This window comes from Harmonia axyridis, chromosome 2 (assembly GCF_914767665.1).
Source record: "Harmonia axyridis chromosome 2, icHarAxyr1.1, whole genome shotgun sequence".
Classification (NCBI taxonomy): domain Eukaryota; kingdom Metazoa; phylum Arthropoda; class Insecta; order Coleoptera; family Coccinellidae; genus Harmonia; species Harmonia axyridis.
In genome coordinates, this window is record NC_059502.1 from 31756820 (window position 1) to 31784125 (window position 27306).

The window sequence follows — 27306 nt, forward strand, 5'->3', positions numbered from 1 at the left end:
AGATGTTGTACTCGGTTATACCAGCATCCATTTGTTTTTGAGTCTTAATACAGTCACAAGATGGTCAACTAACCATTTTCAATTATGTGTTTGTTTACAACTTTGACAGTATTGGAAAGAAATTCCTATGTCCTCATGGTGTTACGTTATTTCAAAATAAATTTTGTCTTTCGTCAAAACTGCGTTCGCGTGTTCTCGGCAAACGATTTGCTGGAAACTGTCTAGTGCCTGCTATATTCACACCGGTTAGGACCCCTGTTACGCTAGCAGAACCACTTTCGAATTTTCGATTTTTTTTAGGCCATAATTTTAGGCTAATTCATTACCCTATTCAAAATTTTCTTGCTCCTGAATTGTCGGAGTAATCGCGGGTTCTGCTAGCTTAACGTTAAGCTAGCCTGCTAGCAGAACCACCAAGCTATCGATATCCTATGGAAAATCTGATTACACCATAATTTTAGGCTCTTTTTAGGCTCACGTTTGAACCCATTACTATATTTCTGAATTTACGTTTTTTTAAAAAAAAACCCTGGGTTCTGCTAGATTTACGATTAAGCTAGCTAGCTAGCAGAACCCAATCGTAAATAATTTGAATAACATGATAATTTTAGGCTCTATTCGAACTAATTAATTACCCTATTCCGGAATTTTTTGCTCCTCAGATTACCGAGAACTCATGAGTTCAACTACTTCATTAATCTCATTCCGGCAGTACGTGAAAAATGCAAATCTCATATGAAGAGGGAAAAAATTATTATGGCATAATTTTGGGCTCTATTCAAACTAATTAATTACCCTATTCCGGAATTTTTTGCTCCTCTGATTCCAGAGATGTCATGAGTACTTCTCCTGCATCATCCCATTCCGGCAGTAGGTACGTGAAAACTGCAAATCCTATATGAATGTGGAAAAAATTGTTCCCCTGACATTTCCGTAAAAAAAAATTGCAGAGAGTTAGTCGTACACTTTCGTTTTTCTTCGGCCAAAATTGCTTCAGATACTTGTGCCTTGTGCAGTTGCCTTGTTCTGGTCAGGTTTTCAGAAATAACTCTCTGCTTTTCCTTCAAAGGATGGAAATCAGTAAATTGTTTGAAAATCTGACAGACATTAGTCAGCTGAAATATATAGCCCAACTATACAGGGTGAGTCTTTGCTTGTACATGTCCGATTCCCTTCCATTTGCGAGATGCCGAGATATAACTAAAAATTTCATTTTTTTTCATGGATTTCCAACAGCCCAAATCTTTTCAACCGAGCCGATTCGGAAAAAATGGTAAAAGAAAAAAAGTATTTCCTTCGACGTCAAGAATTGCGATCTGCAAAGTTCGAATTTAATTCTACTGATAAGTTTATCGCACAATAAAATTCCACTCATAAGGCAATGTTTATTGATCACCCTGTATAAAAGTGCCAATAATGATTTTTGAATTTTCTCTATGAATTAAAAATATGTGGTTTCGAATTCGAGATAAAATTGCAAAGCACATACAGGGTGATCCAATATTTCAGAAAATATAAAAAGTCCGGATCTGATTTGTTCGCGATTTCAAAAATATTGAAGGAAGACGATAGTAGAGTGACCACACTTCAAAATTTGAAATTATTCGGACGATTAGTTGAAGAGTTATTGAACTATGAAATTTCACTTATAAGGTTAACATCACCCAGTATAGAGAAAACGAAAAAGCAAGATTTCTTGGATAAAAAAAGTCCTATGAAAATAGACCCACAAACGTTTTGCGATTGATCAACAAAAATCACATGTTTAGAAATTCGGAATGAGATTTAATTCGGTCATAAACAGCAGGCAGGAATACCGACAAAGTTAATTCCCATCAAAAAGGAGCCGCATCATAGTCATAAATATCTAGATTGACGCAGAAAGACATGTGCAGTCATCAGGGCTGGTCGGTATCCCTTTGTGCCGCCGAAGAACCAACATAAATTTGCCAAATAGGTTATGGCGATACGAATATACGTCGTTTCGTCGCCCGTGAATAAGGCGTAAAATCATTGGACTCAATGCACTACCCATGTCAACCTAGCTTAAATCATTCGATGCGAAGAAGTCAGGAAGATAGGACGTGTTTTCAAAATGAGTAGTGTAGTTCGTTTTGGTGATACTCAGACAGTACAATTCTTAGAATATTATAGGAATGAAAAGGTGTTATGGGACCCCTCACATGAGGATTATAAAAAAAGAGATAAGCGGGCTGCAGCAGCACAACGAATTGCAAAAAAGCTAAATGTGCCTAATTTCACTGGTTCCCATGTCTGTACTAAATTTAAAAATTTACGAAGTTCCTACTCTCAGGAATTGAAAAAAATTGCGTCCAGTGAAAGAAGTGGTGTTAGTTCAGACGATATATACACGCCAAAGGTGTTCTGGTTCAAAGTGATGAATGGTTTTTTAAGACCTCATGTGAGAACGCGTGAAACTATGTCTAATTTGGTAAGTTGAAATCATATTACTAGGTACTCTATCATTTGCCATTTCCATGGGAGAGCCCTTTCTTAACTGAAATATGAACACAATTGGTCACGCTATTGGGATGCTACCCCGTAAATCTAGCAGAACCACTTCCGATTTTTTGTTTTTTTAGGCCATAATTTTAAGCTTATCTTAGGCTTATTTATAACCCTATTGGAAAATTCTTTGCTCCCAGATTTATTCATTATGTAAACTGACTGGTCTTTTTTACCCTTTTGTTTCTGGTTCTCCTCAGGAGAAGCCTTTCAATTATTAGTTTTTCATCCCCAAAATGTTGAAGCATTATATCTTCATGCTCATCTAATAATAAATTTTCATTTTTCAATTCTGTTATCAGGGATTTCAGTGTTACATTGGAATCAAAGCAGTGGTAAAGACCTCTGCTTTGATTCTTACCTCAAAAGTGACGTAGAAAAATAAGATTCTAGAAAATCGTTTATACCCGTCAATTTTGTTCTTCAGAAGAAATTTTGTTACATAAAAATCATCATACCATTTCATAAATCTACGTGGAAACCACAACCCCTTTAAATTTGAATAGGGAAGATGGGTTGCGGGATGAACATAGAACCACAAACGTTTCGTGAATGATCAACAATCACATGTTTAGAAATTCGAAGTATGGAATGAGAATGAATTCGTTCATAAACAACAGGGAGGAATACCGACAAAGTTAATTCCCATCAAAAAGGAGCCGCATCATAGTCATAAATATCTAGATTGACGCAGAAAGACATGTGCAGTCATCAGGGCTGGTCGGCATCCCTTTGTGCCGACGAAGGAACAACATAAATTTGGCAAATAGGTTCTTGAAATACGAATATACGTCATTCTATTCCCGTGAATAAGAAAGTGAAATCAAATTTTTTTCAATATTTTCATTTCTCAAAATTTGTGGAAATTTTGAAATCGTTTGTAGCATTATCAAATTCTGAATTTCATATCCTATCAGTCGACAAATTTATATTTATTCTGAAATTCTAACTAAAGTATGCATTCAAGGTGGAGGTGGAATATAGCTTGAAGAAATTTTCATGATATATGCAAAATAGACGCAGTGGAATTGTTAAACAAAATAATTATTGTCCATATCTGAGTTGAATTTTTGAAGATTATATTTCAACAAATTTTTCTAGTATTTTTATCGAAATCATCATACTTCTGAGAAATGAATGTATAAATACATTGTAGGTATCGGGTGTCCCAAATTCGTTGTCCAGTGAAGGGATCTCAGAATACCTTTGAGCCAGAAAAAAGGAATGGCACATTTTCTGGCTCGATATTTGAAAGAATTATTTTGGTAAAAACCTCAACCTCATAAATTCAACTATTTTCAAGTTATGGGAGAAGATTAAAAAATGAAGTGAAATGTAGAGTTCTCATAACTTCTTTGATATTGGTGATATCAACATAAAACAAAAACAACCTATAGGCATTTTTTTCAGTAGAATCCATTGGTGCTATAGTTAATTTTTTATTGCCATCCATTTTGAAGTTATAATAAAAACTTGTGTTTTTTTTAAATAAAAACCATCGCTTAATTTTTCCCTTTTCAAAAATATATAAAATGTTATATACATTTCTTATAAAACATTAAAAATCATGTGCCTAATCTATAGGTAATATAATTTATGAACTTCAGATAATTAAAATCTACGGTGGCCACCAGGGTCTCCGGATTTAACATCGTTAGAATCTTTCACCTGGTCACTTTTAAAGAACAATTTGAAAATATTGAAAAAATCATACGGTGTTAAATCCGGAGTCCTTAGTGGCCACCGTATATTTCAATCATCTGAAGTCTAGGTTGATTTGCTGTGTGAAACTAAAACTTTTGATGATTTTTATAGTTTGACAAGACATTTATATATCATATTACATATTTTTAAAAAGGGAACAATCAAACAATTTTATTTGTTATAGAAATTGCTATGGTTTATATTAAAAACACACAAGTTAGTATTATAACTTAAAAACGAATGCCAATAAAAAATAAATTATTACACCAATGAAATCTACTCAAAAGTGTGCCTCTGGGATGAGTTTGTTTCATGTTAATAGTACTAATATTAAAGAAGTTCATGAGAACTTTACATTTCACGGCATTTTTCAATTTTGAACAATTTGGGACACCCGATACATCATCATGAAATAAATAAGTAATGAATTATTTATCAATGGAATATTATTATAAGTTAGTTTACTCACAAAGAATGCTCAAAAATCAAGCATTTTTTAATAGGGTGATCTTTTTTGAAACACTGGGTTCCTATGAGGTTGAAATACATATAGCCAATGAAATCAGATTCCACACTTCCAACATCTTTCAAACAATAGTAAAATTCGTCATCACAACTGCAATGTAATCTACAAAAAAAGCTTTTATTATTAATATCATTTTTCACAATTGATGAGAGCCAAGATGAAAATTGATAGGGTTTTTTCACATGTTAATAGAAAAAAATTATATACAAGGTGTCTCAAAAGAAAGTTTATATTTGTTTAGTTTAGAGATGAGTTTTTGTTGGTGGAACTGCAGAACGTTCCAGGCTATAATCAAAGAACATGATTCCAGCAGGATAGAGCAACTTACACAGTATATTTTCATAATTGATAAACATTTTTGCGATAAATGTCTGTTTTTTTAATCGTTTTGTGAGAATTCACAGTGTCCTTAGATTATATAGGATTATGTTATTTGTTTATCAATTTGACTAGAATAATCGTCTTCACTGTTCAGTATATAATAGTTGACTAAATCTGAACACGCTTTTTTCACATATAATTTTTGTTTTGGTGGCACCTTGTATAGGGTGTTTTTTTTCGAGGTATATAACTTTAAGTTGGCATTACTGTTCAAGATGGCGACCGATTTAACAGCTGTCAAGTGATTTATTCTCAGTTTAGTTGGGCAATTCATCATGAATAGACTCACGCCTGAACAACGCTTGCAGATAGTGCAATTTTATTTCGAAAATAATGGTTCTGTGCGGAATACGTATCGCGCACTACGTCCATTTAATCGTTGACAGCGATGAAGCGCACTTCTGGTTGAATGGCTACGTCAACAAACAAAACTGTCGCATTTGGAGTGAAGCTAATCCTCAAGTGTATGTCGAAACACCGTTACATCCAGAAAAACTGACTGTTCCAAGATCTTGTGATTTAACACCGCTAGACTACTTTCTGTGAGGGTATGTAAAGTCATTGGTCTATGCGGATAAGCCACAAACCCTTGACCATTTGGAAGACAACATTCGCCATGTTATTGCCGATATACGGCCACAAATATTGGAAAATGTAAATCGAAAATTGGACGTCCAGATTGGACTACATCCGAGCCAGCCGTGGCGGTCATATGCCAGAAATCATATTTAAAATGTAATGCCACATAATTATCTTGCGGATAAATAAAATTCATGTCAATCGAATAATCCATCGTTGTTTTATTGCAATTTAAAGTTCTCTAGATCTAAAAAAAACACCCTTTACTATGGTACCTACTTCCATAGTATAAGGAAAGGATTCCTTATACTATGCTACTACTACATTAATTCCATACTGGCAGTAGGTGAAAAATGCAAATCGAATATGATATGACCGAAATAATGAAATCTCACAAGATTTGATTTTGAATGTAAAAGCAAATGCACTCACGATTGACATTTTTCAAGATGGGTTTCGTCGAATTGTTTTCAATTCAATATCAAGAATTCATAGTTTGATCTAGCATACTTCTAATTAATATTTTACCCAGCGTGTTTCAACACTCAGTAGGTGCTGAGGGTTTACAATGAAAAAGAGGTGAACAGAAAGCTATAAATTATAACATCAAATATTCTTACGAATGAAATAAAATCAGGACCGTATTCCAAAAAAGTCACATAAAAGATGAATTTTTCGTTTGCTACTCTTTTTGAAAAAGTGTGCCATTCAAAGTAAAAATTGAATTCATTAGGCTGAATAATGATTCTTTTTATTTGGGAAATAACGATATTCCTCTAAAAAGTGTTAAAAATATAGATTTTGAAGACTAAAGAAAAAACTCAATAATCTGAGTACGGCCCTGAAAATATTGAAATTACATTAATCATTTTGAAGGATTGCATGAAGTGAAATTTGGACAAAATCGGACTGCTGATTTTCAAGTTACGGAGATCAGAAATTTATGCCAATTTTCATTAATCTCTCTGTAACTCCGAAACTATCACTTGCCCCTACTCTTCGTTCATGGAAGCGCAATAACAGCCACAGTCTATTGTTTCCATATTAATCTAATTAAGAAGTTAAGTTAGGCTAATTAAGTGGATAATGTTTGTCTTTTTGTTTTATATACACTGATCAACAACTGCTAGGGATCACTTATGAACTTCTCTTCATTTGTATTTTTTTCAAGTTATCTCGTGAATATCTGTACATTATATGTTCTCTAAGGAAAAAGTAAGATGTTTTGAGTTGATTATATCAAAGTCTTCCTCACTTCATCGGCTCTTGTTCACAAAATCGATTATTATCTGTAGGCTGTTACAGGTGGAGTGAAAAGCAATGTGGTATTTGTTATTAAATCTGTTTTTTTCTCTCGCTCAAACACATAAGGTGACAATAATTGAAGAAATGAGAACAATATCAGCTTATCAGTCATGCCGAGAAGACGTTTGGCTCCTGTGCAACTGGACCAAATCATACGGTGGATACAGGAAGGTTTGTCCCAGCGAGAAGTGTCCCGGCGGTTGAATGTTTCGCAAAGTGTCGTGAGTCGGGCTTGGAATAGGTTCATCCAAAACGACTCAGTAGCTTATGTTCATGGGGGAGGTCGGCAGCGCAGTACAACAGCTGCCCAAGATCGTATTTTGATCCTCAATGCTAGGAGAAATCCCACTTACCCGGCGTCGCGGCTCAATAGATCACTGAGAGTTGCAACAGGAGTTCTAATTTCGAACCAGACTGTAAGACGACGACTACATGTTCGTGGTTTGAGAGCACGTAGGAGGGTACAAAATCCCCGTTTGAATAGGGAACTTTGGGTTCATCGACGGCAATGGGCTGAGGAGCACCGCAATTGGACACTTGAAGATTGGAGCCGATGTTTATTTACGGATGAGTCTAGATTTCGTTTGGTCAACTCCGATGGACGTATTCTTGATTGGAGGGAAAGAGGTCGAAGGTATGCAGAACAGTTTATGGTACCCACAACAGCTTTTGGCGGAGGTTCTATATGTGTATGGGGAGGCATTTGTTTGAACCAACGCACAGAGTTGGTTGTTCTGCAGAACACCACCATGACCAGCCAGAGATATCACGATATGATTATTGAACCCATAATTGTTCCGTTTGCGGCTGCCGTGGGCGAGAATTTCATTTTAATTGACGATAATGCCCGTCCACACCGTAGTCGTCTGGTTAATGAAGCGCTAGAAACTCATGCTATTGATAGGATGGACTGGCCAGCTCGCTCTCCAGACATGAATTGCATCGAACATGTCTGGTCTGAGATGTCTAGACAATTGTCAACCTTAGAACAACCGATCAATAACCTGGAGGACCTTTCTAACGCTTTACGGATATTTGGACGAATTTGCCCCAAAATTTTATAAATCGTTTGATCGAAAGTATGCCTCGTAGGGTAGAATGCTTGAGACGAGCTCGTGGGGGACCAACTAGGTACTAGCTTAACCGAAACTTCAGCCTTCTTGTGGTTTCATCATGAAATTTTTATGTTATTCAAACACAGAATTTTGAGTGTTCCTAATAAAGTCTTTTTTTCTCTCCAACTTTCCATTTTTTCATTCTTTTCTCAAGTGAACCATATTATCAACTGGAAATACTCTGATATCTGACTAAATTTATAATCTTGGAGTGAATATTTCAGAAATAAATTTAGAACAAGTAAGTGATCCCTATCAATTGTTGAGCAGTGTATTCGGCAACCGAATAAAGCAACACATTATTCATTCTTTGTGAAAATTGTCCCAATATAATAATAATAATAATAATAAAGTTTATTTGACTATAAAAACAAAATGAACACTTCAAATAATATTGTACAAATAAACTGAAATGAAGAGACAGAGGCTCACTTCTAAGAAGCTCACCTGTTAGTCTCACAACAGAAATACGATTCAAAGACAGCCACTACAAAAATGGAAACAAAATAAAAAAAATTATCTGGTCCAAATGGACATCATATACACCGAAACTTAAATATATCAGGATACACCGTGTGGAACTGCACAACAAACGTACTTTAGTTAACTCTGGCAATAATTGTCACTTCAGGGAATGTTAACATGAATAATAATACATGAATAAAGGCTACTTTAGGGAATTTGTCACTTCAGAAAACGAATAGCAAACAAATCTTTTATATTTTATCTTCGTCATATTCTGTTATTAATAACCATGGGCTCCCGCAGAAAGTTTTCTCAGGGGGGGCAAAATGAAAATTATTGAAAAACGATGAGGCGTTCATGATTGTCATTGAAAACTGGAAATTGTTGTGAATCCATTACTTTCCGTTTTTCCTTGCCCTTTGGATTGAGAAGGTTATAGTGAGGGTGTTGTGCTGAAAAATGAGGCAATCAAAATCGTTATGTATAGTTTTTCTATTCAAACCGAGTAGCCACCGAATCACTTCCTTCTTGAATCTCACAGGGTCTCTCAAAGCTCTCAACGTAATTGGGATTGTTCCATATACCTATTTTGGGAGCTAAATATGTGCAAGATCTCTGACCTATCGTTTTCGTCGTTTTACTCTCTTTATAGTGGTCGAGTTTGTGTCTAGTGGAGTAGTTATGATCGATTTGCCGAAGTTCAATTTTTCTTCTTTTTATGAGTGCTGCAATCTTCATGAAACACAGTTGCCTCAAATCCAGCACATGTGCGACTCTGTATATCTCGTCACTAGGAAACAGCATTTTATGACCGCAAATTATCTTCAGTATACATTTCTGAACGATATTCAATCTTTCTATATGCACATCATATGCTGCCCCCCAGCCCGAAATACCATATGTCAACAGCGACTGCACCAAGCCAAAATAAACCATCCTTAGATATTTCAGATTGAGTTGCTTTTTGAGACGTTTGAATCTATGTAATAAGCCTCGCAGTTTCTTTGCTAGTTGTTCGCAGTGAAGTATCACTGCGAACAACATATTAGTAAATATGTTTCGTTATATTGTGTTTTTTCTTCATCTGATATCGTTGCTGGTTTTCCGGTAAATTTTCTTCTCAGCATTCTAAAATGCTTATGACTACTTTGGATCTCGCTGTTTTTGATTTTTCTTTGAGTTGGTCTTTATAGGATGAATTTGTGATTATTTTAGTACTCGAGACTCACTTGCCCCAATGTGTCATGAGAAGTGAAATTAATGTTTTGCAAAGTACGCTTATGTTTGGCAACGTTCTAAATATCAAGCCTAATAACATGTGTTTGATGTACTCGTAATATGATGTATTCTATGAAATATTTAGAATTTTCCTATAAATTATGAAAAATCCTTGTTCAATTCACCTGAAATATAATAAGTCAAAAGTTATATTACGATGAATCTCCATATCCACTTAAGTTTCACTATTTGTCATAAAGTTTTTCATCGACGCCATGAGGTGATTCGTGAACTGTATTAATTGTTGCCTGATATATTGCCGGTCAAGGGAGATATTGCGAAAGACGCACTTGCCCCGTATGTCTCACTTGCCCCACTATCCCTTATACAATTTGTGTTTCATTTCGAATATAAATTATTACTCACTTTGTGTGGAAAGACGTATTTGACAAATTGTACTTGGTTTCACCACCATTAATGATGAAAGGGCATTGATCGTGAGTTCTGCAACAACTATCGGTTTTCCATAATTTACCCAAATCGTTATAATTATCCGCAATATCTCCTGTGCCACACCATTTCGTACCTAAGAAAAAATATTTATTTATTTTTAATATTATTAAAATTGAAAAAATTCAGTAGTACATTTCACGATAGTGGAAAAAAAGTTACATAGTTTATGAACCTATTCAGTATACATACAAACTCTCAAGTAAATCTTTGTAATAAGTCATTTAAAATGATCAGTAACTTCAAAAACGTCATATGAATTTCAGTTGTTTGCAGTGCTCCATTTTTTCAATTAATATCAAGTCCACGTGTTATGCGATTTTTGTAATCTTTGAAAGGATTATAGTCCTTTCAACAAGGTTCCTAAATAAATGATATTTTTTGTGCATTTTACAGTTACTGAAATGCGATATGAAGAGACTGTTGTGAACAACATTTTGAAGTATGAAAAGGATACAGATTCATGATTGTCATAATTAAGGAATATACGTCATATAAGGGAACTTTTACCCTACACTCACACCAAATCCGTCATCGGCCGAACTTTGTTATATTATGTATATTTATATTATAATTTTTCATAATATTGTACATACTATGAAAAAAGTGCTTGGATCTGTATTCTCAACAATTTGGGCAATTACAAATGCTTTATGCTTTTTCGAAACTGCTCAAAGCGCATACCTGTATTCAGTCCTTGATACTTTATTGAACGTTCATTTAATCGCATTCTTATCAACGATTATTGTAAATTGTTAGTTATAATATTTTTAACAATAAAAACTGATAATTATTTATGCTTTTCCTTTTAATTAATCATTTCAATTCCAGCTCTACGCAGTCTGTTAGCTCCGTAAAATCGTAGAGAAAAATGGACTGTATATGTGTGCTTATGAAGCTGGAGCGACAGCAAAATATTTGATAATGTTATAAAATACTAATATGTAAATTGCTGTCAACAATGATGACCTACCAAATGGGGCATCAGGTCGAAGAACAAATCGTCTTCGGTACAAATCCCAGCCCTTGGTGCGGGTTATCAGCTCCAACTTTCTGGTTTCAAAAGCGGTGTAGAAAAAACACTAACAAAATGCGAAAGCGAAAAGACAGAAGCGATGAATGATGCGGGTGTTTCGAAAGGGTGAAAATTCAAGAAAATACAGCGCAAAGTCAATATAATATTAGAAAAAGGCAAGCACAATTTTAGCGAAGTAAGTATGAATCAATCATCAAATCAATCATGAATTCATATGTGTCTTACGTTATAGATTGGGCCTAAACTGGCCTTAATAGTGTTAACCTTGTTTGTGGGAGCTTCCTCTCCCTCTGATTCAGCAGAAGTTTTGGTGGAGGGTTGTGCGAGGTGTAACAAGATGTGATGTATTTGATGACATTTACGACAGGTATTCACAGACTTGCAAGATCCCAAGTTATGTAATGTTACTCAAACAACTGAAACATAGATGTTTCTGCTTGGCGAATGAATAACGTTCTTGGGGAGTTTTTCCAATGAATTTTGAACATGAGAAAAGCGAATGATTTTGATTGCAGAGCGTACAAGTGGATTTTGAGCGTCTTATTGTCATTAGAGAAATAGGTCTTCTTATTGGAAGAACTACTCGAATAACCCGTTCTGGAGTTATCCCAAAGTGTCCATTGCAATACAATATTTATTGAGAAATTCAAGGAGACTTCTGAATTCGGGAATCAACGAAGTCAATATAATATTAGTAAAATTAGAAAAATTTAAGCGAAGTAAGTATGTATCTTGCGTTATGGACTGAGCCATCAGTGTTGACATTATTTACGTGTTACGTGCAAGCTTATGATATTTTGCGATCGCTCGAACTCCATAATTCTCTCTTACACAAACAGTCTTCTGCACGTTGATAAATATATGCAAATTAATAACTGTTAAATATGTAAAGTTTCACCAATTTAAGTAGAGTTTATGCAGCATAAAAATGTCAATTTCACGTAAAATAACCCGATAAGAACTGTTATTCATTAATTTGAAAAATTAATATAAGATTAATGATCGCCAGTTTAGGCTACTTGTATTTCAATTCATATCACTGGCTTTTGAAAAGAATAAATGGCACAATTGTTATGTATTTCAAGTGGAATTGTTTTTCTGGACTGCATATAAAGTCCATTATTATTTCAGTTATTACATTGTAAACATTAGATTGACTGACATTATTGAGATTTACTTTAATATAATCTACTTTGATACCCATTGTGACATTCATTTTTTATCGAAAATGAAGTTTCTACCCTACTACGCCACTGCTTCCGGAAACTGGAGTCGGCCATATGCGTGAACCACTCCGGTCCACAATTTCAGGCTTAGAACAATACTAATAATCTATATATTTACTTATATCTATTTTTTAAGATTTGAGGTATTATGTATGCTCCCTCCTGTTATTCTATACTCAAACGGCCTTTTACCGGCACTGATCCAGCGGTCGGTGTGTGTGCCAGATTTCTCAACCGGTATGAAATCGGACGTCTAAAATTGATTTTTGTGCAAATAGCCATAGAGTACAACTTTCATTTATTTCTTATCTTATCATTTTGATTCTTGACAAGTAGTACTATCTTACGGTTAACACCATGTTCATATGCCATACCATATCATATTAATTGAATAGATTAAACATATGATATTTTTTTTCCAGGAATCGACAGAAAATAGTGAATATTCCGAAGACCTATCGCAAATAAATTATGAATATTCGGAAGACTTATCGATAATAAAAAGTGAATATTCAGACCAATCCGTAGTAGGAGATGAAGAAGAAGTAATTTATGAAGATCAACGGTCTTCTGAAACAACTCAATGGGGAGAATTCGCCTCAAAAGAGGGATATAACTCACCAAATCCTAGCAAAAGAGCTAAACGTACTTCAAGCATTAATACTGATGGCACTAACACGTCTTCTTTGAACGAAGCACCGAATCGATTGAGGTCTATTCCATCGAATCGATCAGACATCTATGATGAGTATAGTTTGTTTGGCGAGCAAGTAGGAATGAAGATACGAAAACTTTCTTCAGCAAGAGCTAGGATGATGGCGCAAAACATGATCAATAACATACTATATGAGGCTGAAATAGGGATGTATGACAATGATCAGCAAAAACAAAATAGTGCTCTATACAGTCGGCCAGTTCCCTAAAGATTCGGAGCAACCATACACCTCCCTGCAACCTAAGGAGATACCATGATACCAAGGTCTTGTCTTATATGTACATAATTTAGTGAATATAGCTGTTTCTTATATTATAGTCAGTAAGGAATGAACATTTTTTATCAACTACTAAAAGTGATGAAAAAGTCTATCTACTTTTAATAACTCTCAAATTGTAACATACTTACTCGTTTCAATTAAATCTTTTGAATTGCCTATTATTTTTTTCTGTGAACATTTGGTAATATGAGAATGAAAATATGCAAGGGCGTAGAAATGGAGGGGTACTGGGGGTAATTACCCCCTCCAAGATTTTCAAAATATAAAATTTCAGAGATCTCGTAAAAAAGAAAACCGAAAATTTCTCAATAAAATGAACCAATAATAATCATTTTACTTTCTCTTTGAAATCGACACGTAACTAGAAAAATGGACCCCTTTACGGTTTATGAGTGTATTATCGCTTTCAAGATGAGTACTTTTATTGCACTACGAGCTCATCTTTGTCCGAGTCTTATTATTTTCCTTTATCTATCCGCTTTCTCGGCATCGCTCCCTATTTTCCATCTGTGATTTTTGCATTCGTCATCGGTATACACTTTCTCGTTGTTTTTGGTTTTTTGTATCATTCTCGTCACAAAATTTCAATATCTAGGTAGTTATCAAAGAAATTAACTAAGTAATTCGCATCGAAAAATTGTCTGGTATGTGTTGTACAATTTGTTTCATTGAAGTTGCAATTTATTGGTGGAGACATCAGTTTTGAATTGACTATATCTACATGGTGTTCCTAAATTGGAGGTACAAATTAAAATTACAGATTTACCGGATCATTTCAAGAAACAAGTTTTATAGCCTGAGTCCGCAAACGCTTTGTTTTTGAGATACAGGTGCCGGCTTCTTTCCTCCAGAATTATTTTTTTGTGAACCACTGGTAGTTTAGAAAAATTTAAAGAGTAATTCTGGTTCAGTACTACACTTAATGGTTTGTTGTAGTTTTGTCTTATCTGCCACCGATTTCGAGAAACAAATTCAAATAGCTCTCTATAGTATTTCTCAGGATAATCCAAATTATTATAAAGATCCAGTTAGGTAGCTGTGATAAATAAATAAATTTTAAGTTTTGGTACTTATTTACCAACTCTGTAGAGGAGATTAATAAAGATTCCATGAACTGGTTAAGCATCACAAAAAAGTAGGACTACAAGAAATACCCTGTATCTCGAACACGCGGGCTCATGGTTATGGGCCCTTCTATTTTTAAAATTATCCAAGAAATCTCTCAAGAAAAAAAAGATCTACGCCCTTGAAAATATGCTGCAACAAGCCTTGTTTTAATGCGTATTATTCATCAATTTCATTTTCATAGTTTGATATTTTTTCAAAAAAATCGTGAATGCAATGAGTTTTAGTAGGAATTTGGCATCCATATTAATGAAATAAATCGAAATGTTTGTTTGATATATCGTTACCCATTAAATAGTTAGCGGTTCTGGGAATGACAAAGTTTTAATTTCTTGTGCAAACATTTCATAGATAAAAAAATCTTTTAGTGTTCGATTTCAAAATTTCCGCTTGCAACTGACTATTCTGAACAACTTTGATTTAGTGTCTGTGTGTTCACCAATCTTTTTACCTCTACAATTTTTATTCGATAATGATAAATTGTGGAATGTGTATTCTTCTTGGGCCTTAGATAGCCCCATACTGGTTTCAGCTTTTCCAGATTTGGAGTTTGCATTATGGGCATTGGTTAAAATGAAATTTCCATGATCTCCATATGTTATGGTGTACTAGTCCAATTTTGATGACATTTGATACCCGTATTCGTCACCATGCTGTGCTATGAATGTGGAAGGTGTATATGACAGGGAAAGCTGAGTACTTTACTGAAGATCCATTAGTGATCCTGGAATCATACACCGCAATTTCCATGAGAGAGGAAAAAACCGAGCCAAAATTTGTTCAGGACGCCTCGCCAACAAAATATTAAAATGACGAATCTCCTATAGAGGTTCATATGAGAATTAAAAATGAACAATTATATAATATAACATTTACAATAGATTATGATTAGCTGAGTTCGTTTATCTCTACGCGGCCCATCTTTAGATGTGAGCCTCTTGAGTACTGTGAGCCGACTTGCATTTTCAAGTTCATTTATTTAACAGTGTTATTTTACATCCGAACGTTTTATACATTCGATGGATTTTGTTGAGTTGGTTCATTGTGGTCCTTTGATGAGTATTGAACAATTAAGATTTATGTCATAAAATAAGGGACAAGGGTATCACTTTAGAGGTTAGAGGTTAGGTTCGGTTAGTCGTTTTATTTGATTGATTCCGTTAAGTTGTTTCATTTTTGTCGTCTTGTGAGTATTTAAAAATTGTGTCATATAATGAGAAGTTTTTTAATTTTTTTATTTTTAAGTAACTGCATATAGAAGCCATCTCTCTACAGATAGAAACGCAACTGAAATTGCAACAAAACATTCTAATCTAAGCATTTTGACAGTTAGGTTAAATGTTCTGCTTGATAATAGTTGGACTGAAGGTATGAACATTTCCAGCACGCACCATCGGCCTCAAATAGGCACAAAAGAGTTCTAGTAAGGTACAGGGTTAACCAGGATAACTTCCTCATGGCTACATATCTCATAGCTTGGCCTCTGCGCCAACTGATGATGCAAAATAAGCGTAATCGAAGTATTTTATTTTTCATGCTATTTTCCTGAGTGTCATTATAGTATAAATTAATCAATTAAGATGAAATTAGTGATCAAGTTCAATATGGATAGAAAATGATAAATCTTTTACCTGGATAAATCCACTGGATACGTTGAAATGAACCTACCGGAGAGGTTATTGTGAAAAAATCGTTACTGGTATTGTGACATGCCATTCTGAAAATATTTCTTTAATTAAGGTATCTGAAATGCCTATGTAAAGTTATTTAAGCTTCTTAAATTTTGTAACGATTCATTATTTTGTCCTTTTCCTTAAATAAGGGTGGTTTAAGGATATTTTAATGAAAAGCTTATTTGTTATAGGGTGGTTAACAAAAATGATTATAAAATTTTCCTCAGCCATAATCTTCAACCGAAATTTACTCTAAATTTCGCCTAGTGAATCACCAAGAAAAAACAGCTTTATTTATAAACCTTTTCAACGACGCATAATGCATTGCATTAAATCGCTTTTTCTTTGGACAATAGATGTGAAACTGTAAAAGTACAAACAGGTATAGTATACACCATCTGAAGTAAAATTATTATTTACGATATTCTCGATTATTACCAAAAGTTTGAAACTTATGAAAAAAAAATCTGAGTATGCCTACCACCTCTAATTCAAACCCTACATCGTTTTCGGATAGAATCCACAACTTCTGCAACTGCCCCTGTCATTGCCTCAGCATATTGTAGCAGTAATGTATAATGTATTTTTTGATAAGATGGCTACGATGAATTAGGGTAGTATACACACCATATCTTTCAGATACCCCAAAGAAAGAAATCTTTAGATGTCAGATCGGGACTTCGAACAGGCCATTCGATCGATACGAATCTACCCATCCATTTTTCTTCGAAACGAAGCTCCCTGAGCCGCGACTAGCCCAAGATGCGCCTCTGGCAAATATTATAATTGCCCCCTTCTTGTTTTTCATTATGGTGACTCAAATTCGAGATTAAATAATGGTTGCTGAAAAATTGCCCATACATCACATTGTGCGTTAGGAGTGCAACAGTGAATCGACCGTTTCAGGCGCCTCTATTTGCGGGGCGGCAATTTGGCCCTGTTTGCTGGCCGCCTTTTGTAATTCATCCTTGATTCTTTAAAACAACATACGGTTGTTCCGCTCCGCTGCGTTTGGCAACATTTCCTACAATATAAATTTTCAGACCTCCTTTAATAATTCGATTTGACATTTCTGCAAAAGCAGGCAGGTGAAGTGTTATTATAAGATATTAATTTATTGTAGGTGGGTGGAAATGTCAGGAAAAAAAGCCAGTGGAAACGACTTAAGAAAGATACGAATAGCAAAAACGCTGGAGAAATCAAAAGTGACAGGAGCTTTGATCATATTTCCATGCCATGTTGTTATTGATGCTTTTTCAGCGGAGGCGCCGAAAAATTCTTTGCTTCAGGCGCCAAAATTACACGATACCACCCTGTTTTTTTTAATGAAAATGCCAAATTTTGATGTCATACTCATCATCTCGATGAAATTTTTATTTCGAAATACCCCATTTGTTATTATTTATCTGGTTTGTATCGTGTTTCACTACTTTCGGACTAGCCTGTAGAGTCAAAAATAATTTAAGCTTATGTGCACTGAGGTACTTCGATATTTGAATCATTCTCCTAGCCCTAGCCCAAAAATTGCGAGAGTTATCGACCGATCGAGCACTATTGACTCACACTGTATATAACACCAGTGCAATGTGCAAAAATGGTATGCACTAACAGGAAAATCTGAATTTAAACATATAAGTACTGTTATGGTTTTTCAGACGCAAAATCAAAATATATTCAAAATTAGAATTATCTAATTATATTTTGTAATATAATTTAGAATAAGTATCAAAAAGGAAAATTCGATTCAAAGAAATTCCAAAATTCAAGTGACAGCAATTTCATAGATAATCGATAGACAGTACACAGAAAATTTCACGATCTACGATAGCCGAGAAAACATGAGAGGGTGGAACGTCAAGTAGAAATTTGAAAAACGACGATTAAAATAATTGGTAGATAAAAGACTTGTTTTCTGAAGTTTGTAAAAGCAATAAATGAACCAAAATAATACAATCAAAGCAATATTATTGATGGAATGTATGAACCAAATAAGAATCCTGAAAGTCCTGAAGTTATTGTTGTATATTAATAATTCTAAATTCGAATTTCAAAATTTTGTTATAGTGCCTAGAACCCAGAACAAAAATTAATATAATTTTCAATTATAACTATTACAATTTATATCAGTTCCTACTCTTCTACCAAATGCTCGTATCTTGTTCTAGAATATCTTAAATGAAAAAATGTTATTCGAGAGAAAAAATACTCACAGAAAATTCAAAGCATACATGTAATGCATAGGCGAACACATGGTTCTTACGTTTCTACATAGACACTATGCTTTCAAACAAAATCTGTAATTGATGTTTCAAATGCAATTAGTGTTTTTAAATATAGTTAGATACAATAAATTCGTATCTGCTGCATATTTCTTTGAGTATTGAATATTTCCGCGAACTCCCGGAAATCGGCTAACAATAGGTAATGAGCATTAACTTGTTATGGAGATAAATACAGAGTGTTTCAGTGTTATGGGATTTTAGTTTCAGAGGGAATTTTTCAAAATATACTCCTCCATGAGAGTTAAAGAAGTTTAGACATTTTGATATTTTTTCAAAAGTTTAATTTTTTTTTACCAACTTTTTCAATAGTAATAGTAATAGTAGTAATAGTAATAGTAATCTTTATTCATGCTTTACAATTGAAAAACAATGTTTGCACTCGTCAATATAAAATATAGGGATAAATATTCATATTTACATTTATAAAAATATATACTATATACACACATATAACACAATTAAATATAACAATTCAAGGAATGAATATATCAACGAACAAATCAGAGACATACTGGTCAAAAAACAGAAATTTCTCACAGGTATTGGTTTAGATCACAATTTAAAAACTCATCAATGTCGTAAAATGCACCTTTCATTAAAATATTCTTTACAGAATTTTTGAAACTATTTAAGGACATAACATGATAATAAGATGGAATTTTGTTATATAACTTGATGGACATATAAAACGGCCCCTTTTGGGATGAAGTCAGTCTACAAAAATCTTGTTTCAAAAGATTTCCACCTCTAGTACTATAGTCATGGGTGCTTCCAACTCTAATGTAATCATTCTTGTTTTTATGAGCGTGAAGTAATGACTCTAAAATATAGATACAGGGAAAGGTCAAGATCTTGTGATGAATACCATGTATCTAAATGTTTACTCGCATTTCTTAATCACTTATAAGTTTCACGATTTCAGGTAAATTTATTTGTGGTAAGTCATTTATAGGTGCTTCTTATAATATATGTATATTTCATTATATTTATTTATTTCGGAGGTGGAAGTGATCGTGCTTACTGAAACGTTCATTTTAGAAGATCCTTCAGTTTTTACTATACCGGGATATATAAATATTTACAGTAACGGCCGATATAATTCCCACGATGGTGTTTTAGTATACATTAAAGACCACCTTGTATATAATTACAAGATAGTGGAGATTGGTGAAGTGAACGCTCTGGAGGTCGATCTCGTACACCTAAATAAGAAATTCAAAATTACAGCCATATACAGGTCACCCAATTCTTCTGAGAGCATGTTCAATAGTGAGCTCTATCATTATCTGGCCAATATAGGAAACCATTGTGAATCCAATATAGTGACAGGCGATATCAACATGAATCTGCTCTCGAGAAACTGCCCTAAAGCAACAGAGTACATTAACATTTTCAGTATGTATGGATATAAATCATTTATTAACAAAGTCACGCGACCTGAGAGCAGATCTTGCCTGGATCACTTTTTTGTCAACGGAAAACAGGGCTTCAACTATAATACTGTACAGGGCTTTATTTTAGATTATGAAATAACTGACCATTGCCCAACAATGCTTACAATTGAGCATGAAAAACCTAATACAACCATTCAGAATGAGGATAAATACCGAAGGACATTCACTAACTATGCAAAATTAAATTCAGATTTACAGAGAGAAAACTGGACTCAAGTTTATTCAGAAAAAAACTGTAACAGTAAAACTGAGAACTTCACCAAGATTTTGCGAAAATATATTGAAAAAAATACTGAAGAGGTCATAAAAAACCGCAGGAAAATGCCAAAGAATCCATGGATTACGAAAGCACTTCTTACATCCATAAATGAAAAGAATCGACTATACAAATTACTACTCAAGAATCCTAGCGACATTGAAGTAAAGGAGACATATGTAAAATACAAGAACAAACTTTTGAAGGTAATAGAACATTCAAAGCGAAAATACTTACAGAGGTGCATTGATAAGAGTGGAAGCGAACCTGCTGCTATGTGGAAACATGTGAAAAATTCGTATAAGGAACCTATGAAACAGAAGGACATAAAAAAAATTGAGTATAATGGGGAAATAATAATGAATAAAAAATTGATTGCATCTAAGTTCAATGAATACTATGGTAGTTTGGGAGCTGAATACGCTGGTAGGATTATTAAACCAGAGAACTATGAAAGTCCAGTAAAAGTTCATATAAGAGACAGTATATACCTCATTCCTACTGATAAACATGAGGTTGAGATGATTATTGGAACACTCAAGAAGAATAAAGCTCTAGGTATTGACGGGATAAACTCGAATGTTCTCAAAGAAGTGAGACAGAATATTTCGACGCCTCTAGCACACATAATTAACGAATGTTTTTTAAACGGATGTTTTCCAGATCCTTTCAAGATTGGTGTCATAAAACCTATTTATAAGGGTGGTAATAACTTGGAAATGTCTAATTATAGACCCATATCCTTGATATCAAATCTCTCGAAGGTAATGGAAAAAATTATGAAAGTAAGACTCCAAAAATTCATTGACAAACATCGTCTATTGTCAGAGCGACAGTATGGGTTCATGGAGGGAAAATCGACAGAGGATGCAATAAGGGAAATGACCACGTTCATCTATAACGGATTAGACAAAAAAAAACCTACTATGTCCATATTCCTCGATTTGTCGAAAGCATTCGATACGGTTGACCACAGAGTACTTCTTGGAAAAATGCATGACTATGGAATCAGGGGAGCGGCTCTGAGTTTGCTGAGGAGTTATCTGACAATGAGGAAGCAATGTGTGTCCGTTGATGGAGAGAAGAGTGAAGAACAGGAAGTGAGATACGCAGTCCCTCAGGGAACGGTCCTTGGACCATTGTTGTTTCTGCTCTATGTAAATGACCTCCTGAACATGAACATCTTGGGAAGTATCGTTAGTTTTGCTGATGACCTTTCGATTTCTTATGAAGCAGAATCTTGGGAACAACTTAAATTAAAAGCAGAAAAGGATTTACAGAGTATCTCAGATTGGTTGAGCTACAATAAGTTAACCCTCAATATGGAAAAATCTTGCTATCTACCATTTACATCCTATGAAAATGGTCTACCAAACATAGGGCCAATAAAAGCGAGAAATGGAACAACCATACTGGAGAGCAGAGATGGATTCGTCAAGTACCTTGGGATCACCGTAGATAGACATATGAGATGGGAGTATCACTGCGAACAACTAGCAAAGAAACTGCGAGGCTTATTACATAGATTCAAACGTCTCAAAAAGCAACTCAATCTGAAATATCTAAGGATGGTTTATTTTGGCTTGGTGCAGTCGCTCTTGACATATGGTATTTCGGGCTGGGGGGCAGCATATGATGTGCATATAGAAAGATTAAATATCGTTCAGAAAAGTATACTGAAGATAATTTGCGGTCATAGAATGCTGTTTCCTAGTGACGAGATATACAGAGTCGCACATGTGCTGGATTTGAGGCAACTGTATTTCATGAAGATTGCAGCACTCATAAAAAGAAGAAAAATTGAACTTCGGCCAATCGATCATAACTACTCCACTAGACACAAACTCGACCACTATAAAGAGAGTAAAACGACGAAAACGATAGGTCAGAGATCTTGCACATATTTAGCTCCCAAAATATATGGAACAATCCCAATTACGTTGAGAGTTTTGAGAGACCCTGTGAGATTCAAGAAGGAGGTGATTCGGTGGCTCCTCGGTTTGAATAGAAAAACTATACATAACGTTATTAACAACAGAATATGACGAAAATAAAATACAAAAGATCTGTTTGCTATTCGTTTTTCTGAAGTGACAAATTCCCTGAAGTGACATTTATTAATGTATTACTATTCATGTTAACATTCCCTAAAGTGACAAATATTGCCAAAGTTGACTTAAGTGCGTACGTTGTGCAGTTACACACGATGTATCCTGATTTATTTAAGTTTCGATGTATATGATGTCCATTTGAGCCAGAGAATTTTTTTTGTTTTTTGTTTCCATTTTGTAGTGGCTGTCTTTGAATAGTATTTCTGTTGTGAGACTAACAGGTGAGCTTCTTAGAAGTGAGCCTCTGTCTCTTTATTTAAGTTTATTTGTAAAATTTATTTGAAGTGTTCATTTTGTTTTTAAAGTCAAATAAACTTTATTATTATTATTATTATTATTTATGTATATTGCACAAGTCATTGAAACAAAATTTACACAAATTCAAAAATATTACATGACAAAATATTATAAAATAAACGTTACCAAGTCAATTAAAAATCAATATCCATTTCAGAGGATACAAACTCATCCACACTATAGCAGGCCTTACGTTAAAGGTAGGCTTTAATACAATATTTAAATGTTTCAGCAATTTGTTCTATTCTGACAAATCTCTTTTTTTCCTAGTATTGTAGCTATGAAAATCGTCATTTTTCATTACGACATTGAAGCGTCGAACTATTGGATCACATCAGGTGCGATGTATCCAGAAACGGAGAGTTTTCTTGGCCATCCAAAATAAAGTAATCTCAACGAGAAATTACTGCAAGCGTATCATAAAGGATCGAAGTATTACTAACGACCTATGTCGATGTGGGTATCCAACGAATGGGACAATACAACATATCACGGTAATTTGTCAAATATTTGCAGAGAACGAATATAAAGAGAAAAACGATGCAGTGGGAAAGATACTACACCAAGAAATTGCAACCTTATTAGAACTATGTAATTCATTCTGAAAAAGTGACTTACTACAAATACCAACCGCAGACCATCCTGGAACACGAAAGCTATAAACTGTACTAGGATCGTACAGTTTTGACTGATAAAACAGTCCCTCACAACAGACCAGATATACTACTAGTCGATTAACATCAAAAGACAGCAATACTTATCGACGTAGCCATACCAAATAACAACAACATGCGTCAAACGAAGGTTGAAAAAATATACTGGAATAGAATCCAAAAATTTCAAGAGAAATATCAAGCAACTAGAAAATGGTGAGTATATATCTAATATAATGCATAAAGCTGTTCTTTTAGGTACTGCAAGGGTGGTGAGAAAATTCCTAGAAGGCGACGGACAGGACCAAGGATCGGCGGGATCGCGTGGAAGAGGACCAGAAGTTTGACACGACCGAGCTCTACACTTCTGATATTTTAAATATCTGGGATTGAGTGAATGTTCTTCTTAGCGAGGAGTGAGAAAGCCGACGGCGAGGGGAGTTTTCTCTCCTACGCGTATAGGCAAACGTCGGGGATAATAAGGGGTAGCTAGCGAGTAGCGGGTAGGAAATCCTTAGAGATTCACCTATCAGGAGAATTGAATCGACTCCTGCCCACCGCAGATTTAAGGTGATTGTTGACCCGAGAAACTGAAACCTGACGAAGGGTCCCTGTCCAGGGTATCGAGCGAAGCTGTGTGGAAAACAGCTGAATAATTCTTCCACTGTAGCTTGGCGGATCGTAAAAAGCGATCAGAGGCCGTCTAATCCACTACACATAGAAACCCATGAATGATGATGAATTTAAGGAATAGAAATATTCAGTTGCTGCCTGAGGTTCGTCATGGCGTGTCTGGAGCCGGTGCTGGACATGACAGCATGCGGGACGTCGGTGACAGAGACAGGCGTCTTTCGAACAAAAGGCTACGCCTCCCCAAACTCAACATTCTAGGAGAAGAATAACACGAGTTTCTCCAACTGCTGAAGGTGCTACACAGGATCCCCAACCAGCACTCACCCTAGTAGGTCTACCAAGAAGACGCATGAAATGGAAAAGTTCTATAAATGAAGCGATCATGCGAATGTATTATGAAGTGACAAAATTGGAAGAGGATAAAATAGGCTGCCGGCAAAAATTATTCGCAGAATTCCACAGAAACTAACATTTCGGAAAATGGACTTCATTTCTAATGGTGTTCAGTTTCTTATCGGGTTCAAGTTTATTTCTCAATATGACCCGTTATTGGCCGGCTACAATAACGGGTCATATTGAGAAATAAACTTGAACCCGATAAGAAACTGAACACCATTAGAAATGAAGTCCATTTGAGGCTACAGAAGAAGAACCTCACTAACAACGAAGCGACATTTAAAGAAAACACGATTGTGATGAAAACCAACACAACATCAATACACAAATTAACCCTGAGAAAAAAACAACGCAAATGTGATACCAGTAAGAGGTGCGTAACGACGGAATATATATTATGCATCCATTGAAAATCCATAAGAAGACCAAAGAGAACTACTGGAGCGATTAACTGCCACAATGAGCATACGCGTCAAGATTGCCAAGATTGAGGACATCCAAGACACTCTCGCATCTTTTGGTCATAACGAACAGGGAGATAATACCGTCGAAAATGATGTTATTATTCGTTAACGACTCGAGGGCTGAGTTCAGTCCCTTGGGAACAGATATATGCTTAATAGGACCCATATTAATCGTCATTTGGTTCTTAAGAACCTGCCAATCGGTCCATGATGAACCAGTGGAATATTCTTCTACATCGCCCATAGTGAGATGGCTCTTTCGATGATCCGATAAAAATTTTTTGGGTGTTGTCCGCAAAATTGTTCATAATTCTTCGATTTGGCTTGATGATTCTTCTCTACCATGCTAGATGCTTGGCATCATGGTCGGTAATTTGGTATCGAAAACACGCCTTAAGTCTTCATTGAGTAGTTTTCGTCCTGGCCTGTTATATGCGGCCATTAGTTTCATTTCACCGGAGTTGGTGAACACAGCAATTGGGTTGGCTGTTCCATCTTTTCTCTCGTCAATCCGGTCCCTACAACGAGAGGTTTGTTAGTTGAGGATTTTAGTTTCACAGTTCATCCCTGTTCAGGTAGTCCTCAACCTCGTCGTTTTGTTGCTAATGCCATCTATCTTTTCTTATGCCCCCCATTTTTATTCCAGAAGTATCATCATCTGGGACATCATGGCTGGGAATATGACCATGAGTGTCTCAAATTTTCCTATTTTAGGAGACTTCTTCTTGAGCGATTTCTTTGTCGCCTTTTTGGAAGATTTTAACGCTATCGTTTTATCTAAAGGGCATTTCGTGATCCCTTCATGCTCTTCTGCGTATTTTATGTTGTAAATACGACTTTCGTCTCTTGTCGAGTGGATGAGGACAAGTGGAATTGGTTTAATTTCCTTGACGATTTTCATCCAAAAGACTCCGATTGTTTCCCTATTATTATTATTATTTGAACTGGGGTCGTTTTGCTTCGGTAAGCCTTCCGGGAACTGTGACCATGCAGATCTTTTGTTCACTACCCTACTCATTCATAGAAACCCAGGGAGGTCGTCAATGACGTTAATAAAATTGACAACCTCCCTAGGGGCCTTGGCCATTACCTCTCTGGTATCCAGGACCGGCTTGCCCATGTGAATGGTTCTTAGGCCAGCCAGCTCTGGACACTTGCATATCAAGTGTTCAGCCGTTTCTACTTCCGATCCACAGAGCCTGCAAATCTCGTCTGCTGACTTACCCATACGGTACAAATTGTGTTTGTACCGACAGTGCCCCGTCAGCAGTCCCACCATCACCCGAAGCTCTGCTCGCGACAGCTTCAGGAGCTTTCTGGTGTAAGTAGGTGAAAACGTCACGAATTTCTTTGCGTGAGCAAGTCTAGGAGTGTTAGTCCAGTGGATTGTCCTACTCCCATAGCTGGACCGCTGCTTTGTATTGGTCTTTTCCTATCCCACAGAAAGGCTCAGGTCTTAACCTTGATGCACTTTTTGCAAGCTCATCCGCTCTCTCATTTCCTTCAACCAGCTTTTTCATTTCCTTCAACCCCACAGTGCCCTGGTACCCATAATAGAGTCACCTTATTTCCTCTGGCCAGTTGCTTTATGGTGTTACGGCACTCCCAAGTCAGCAGAGACCCCTGACAGCACGATTCCAAGTATCTCAGCGTGGTTTGGCTGTCCGTGGTGATGTAGATATGAGCCCCTTTGAGGTTAATTTTGAGACACTCCTGGGCGCATACATAAACAGTCATTATCTCGGTCTGTAGAATCGAGGGATCACTTCCCAGGGCTTTAGAGATCCTCAGTCTAGGTCCATATATCCCAATGCCGGTGCCCTTCTCTATTTTTGAGCCATCTGTAAACCATATGGATGACTTTTTGTCCAGACGATTTATGAAACTTATTGCACTATGACGGTCATTTATAACCGTTTCAAAGGGCGTTTCAAAATCGTAGGTGGTTGGCATAATATCTGATGGTTTTGCGAGGAGGTTTGAATCTAGTTGATTCAGTATCCTCATATGTCCAACCCAGTTCCCAGGAAGAAGCTTTCCATTATGGGAAATTCTTATTGCTTCGAGCAGGCTACATTTCCTCACATGTAGGTGTAAGGGAGGCAAGTCTAGTATGACCTCCAGCGCTGCCGTGGGAGCTGTGCGCATAGCTCCTGTGGATTGTTTCCCTAAATCATCTTCAATGGTTGACATCTCGATCCTTTCAGGGAATCCTCTCTGTGCCACTTTCAGTATTTTCTCCTTAGGGAGATGGTACATATGAAAGGGTGAATATTTTGTTTGGAGATCTTGGTGATCCTTCTATTATCGTTGCATCCATATTACACGCTTTGTGTTCTGACTCTTTAATTTGGCACTGTTTGAAAAACTTCATAA

The 27306-nt window shown here is 35.6% G+C and overlaps 2 protein-coding genes across 5 annotated transcripts in view; one reads left to right on the forward strand and one right to left on the reverse strand.

The window, feature by feature from the left end:
• LOC123674269 overlaps positions 1-13744 on the forward strand; it is a 36313-nt gene extending 22569 nt beyond the window's left edge. For 2 of the 3 annotated variants that reach the window (XM_045609249.1, XM_045609248.1), the window contains one exon: positions 13014-13744. In XM_045609249.1, coding sequence (XP_045465205.1) covers positions 13014-13514 — 501 coding nt within the window. In that variant the 3' untranslated portion in view covers positions 13515-13744. Of the gene's footprint in view, positions 1-1749; positions 2453-13013 lie in introns of those variants that run through there. The other variant, XM_045609250.1, reaches the window with a different exon arrangement.
• The window catches only part of LOC123674272 (phospholipase A2-like), a 53190-nt gene extending 34422 nt beyond the window's left edge, over positions 1-18768 (reverse strand). Inside the window, exons 1-4 of one of the 2 annotated variants that reach the window (XM_045609254.1) lie at positions 18595-18763; positions 16343-16428; positions 10246-10405; positions 4700-4858 (exon numbers count right to left, since the gene is read on the reverse strand). In XM_045609254.1, coding sequence (XP_045465210.1) covers positions 4700-4858; positions 10246-10405; positions 16343-16428; positions 18595-18635 — 446 coding nt within the window. In that variant the 5' untranslated portion in view covers positions 18636-18763. Of the gene's footprint in view, positions 1-4699; positions 4859-10245; positions 10406-16342; positions 16429-18594 lie in introns of both variants that reach the window. The other variant, XM_045609255.1, reaches the window with a different exon arrangement.
• Between the last annotated feature and the right edge of the window lie 8538 nt (positions 18769-27306).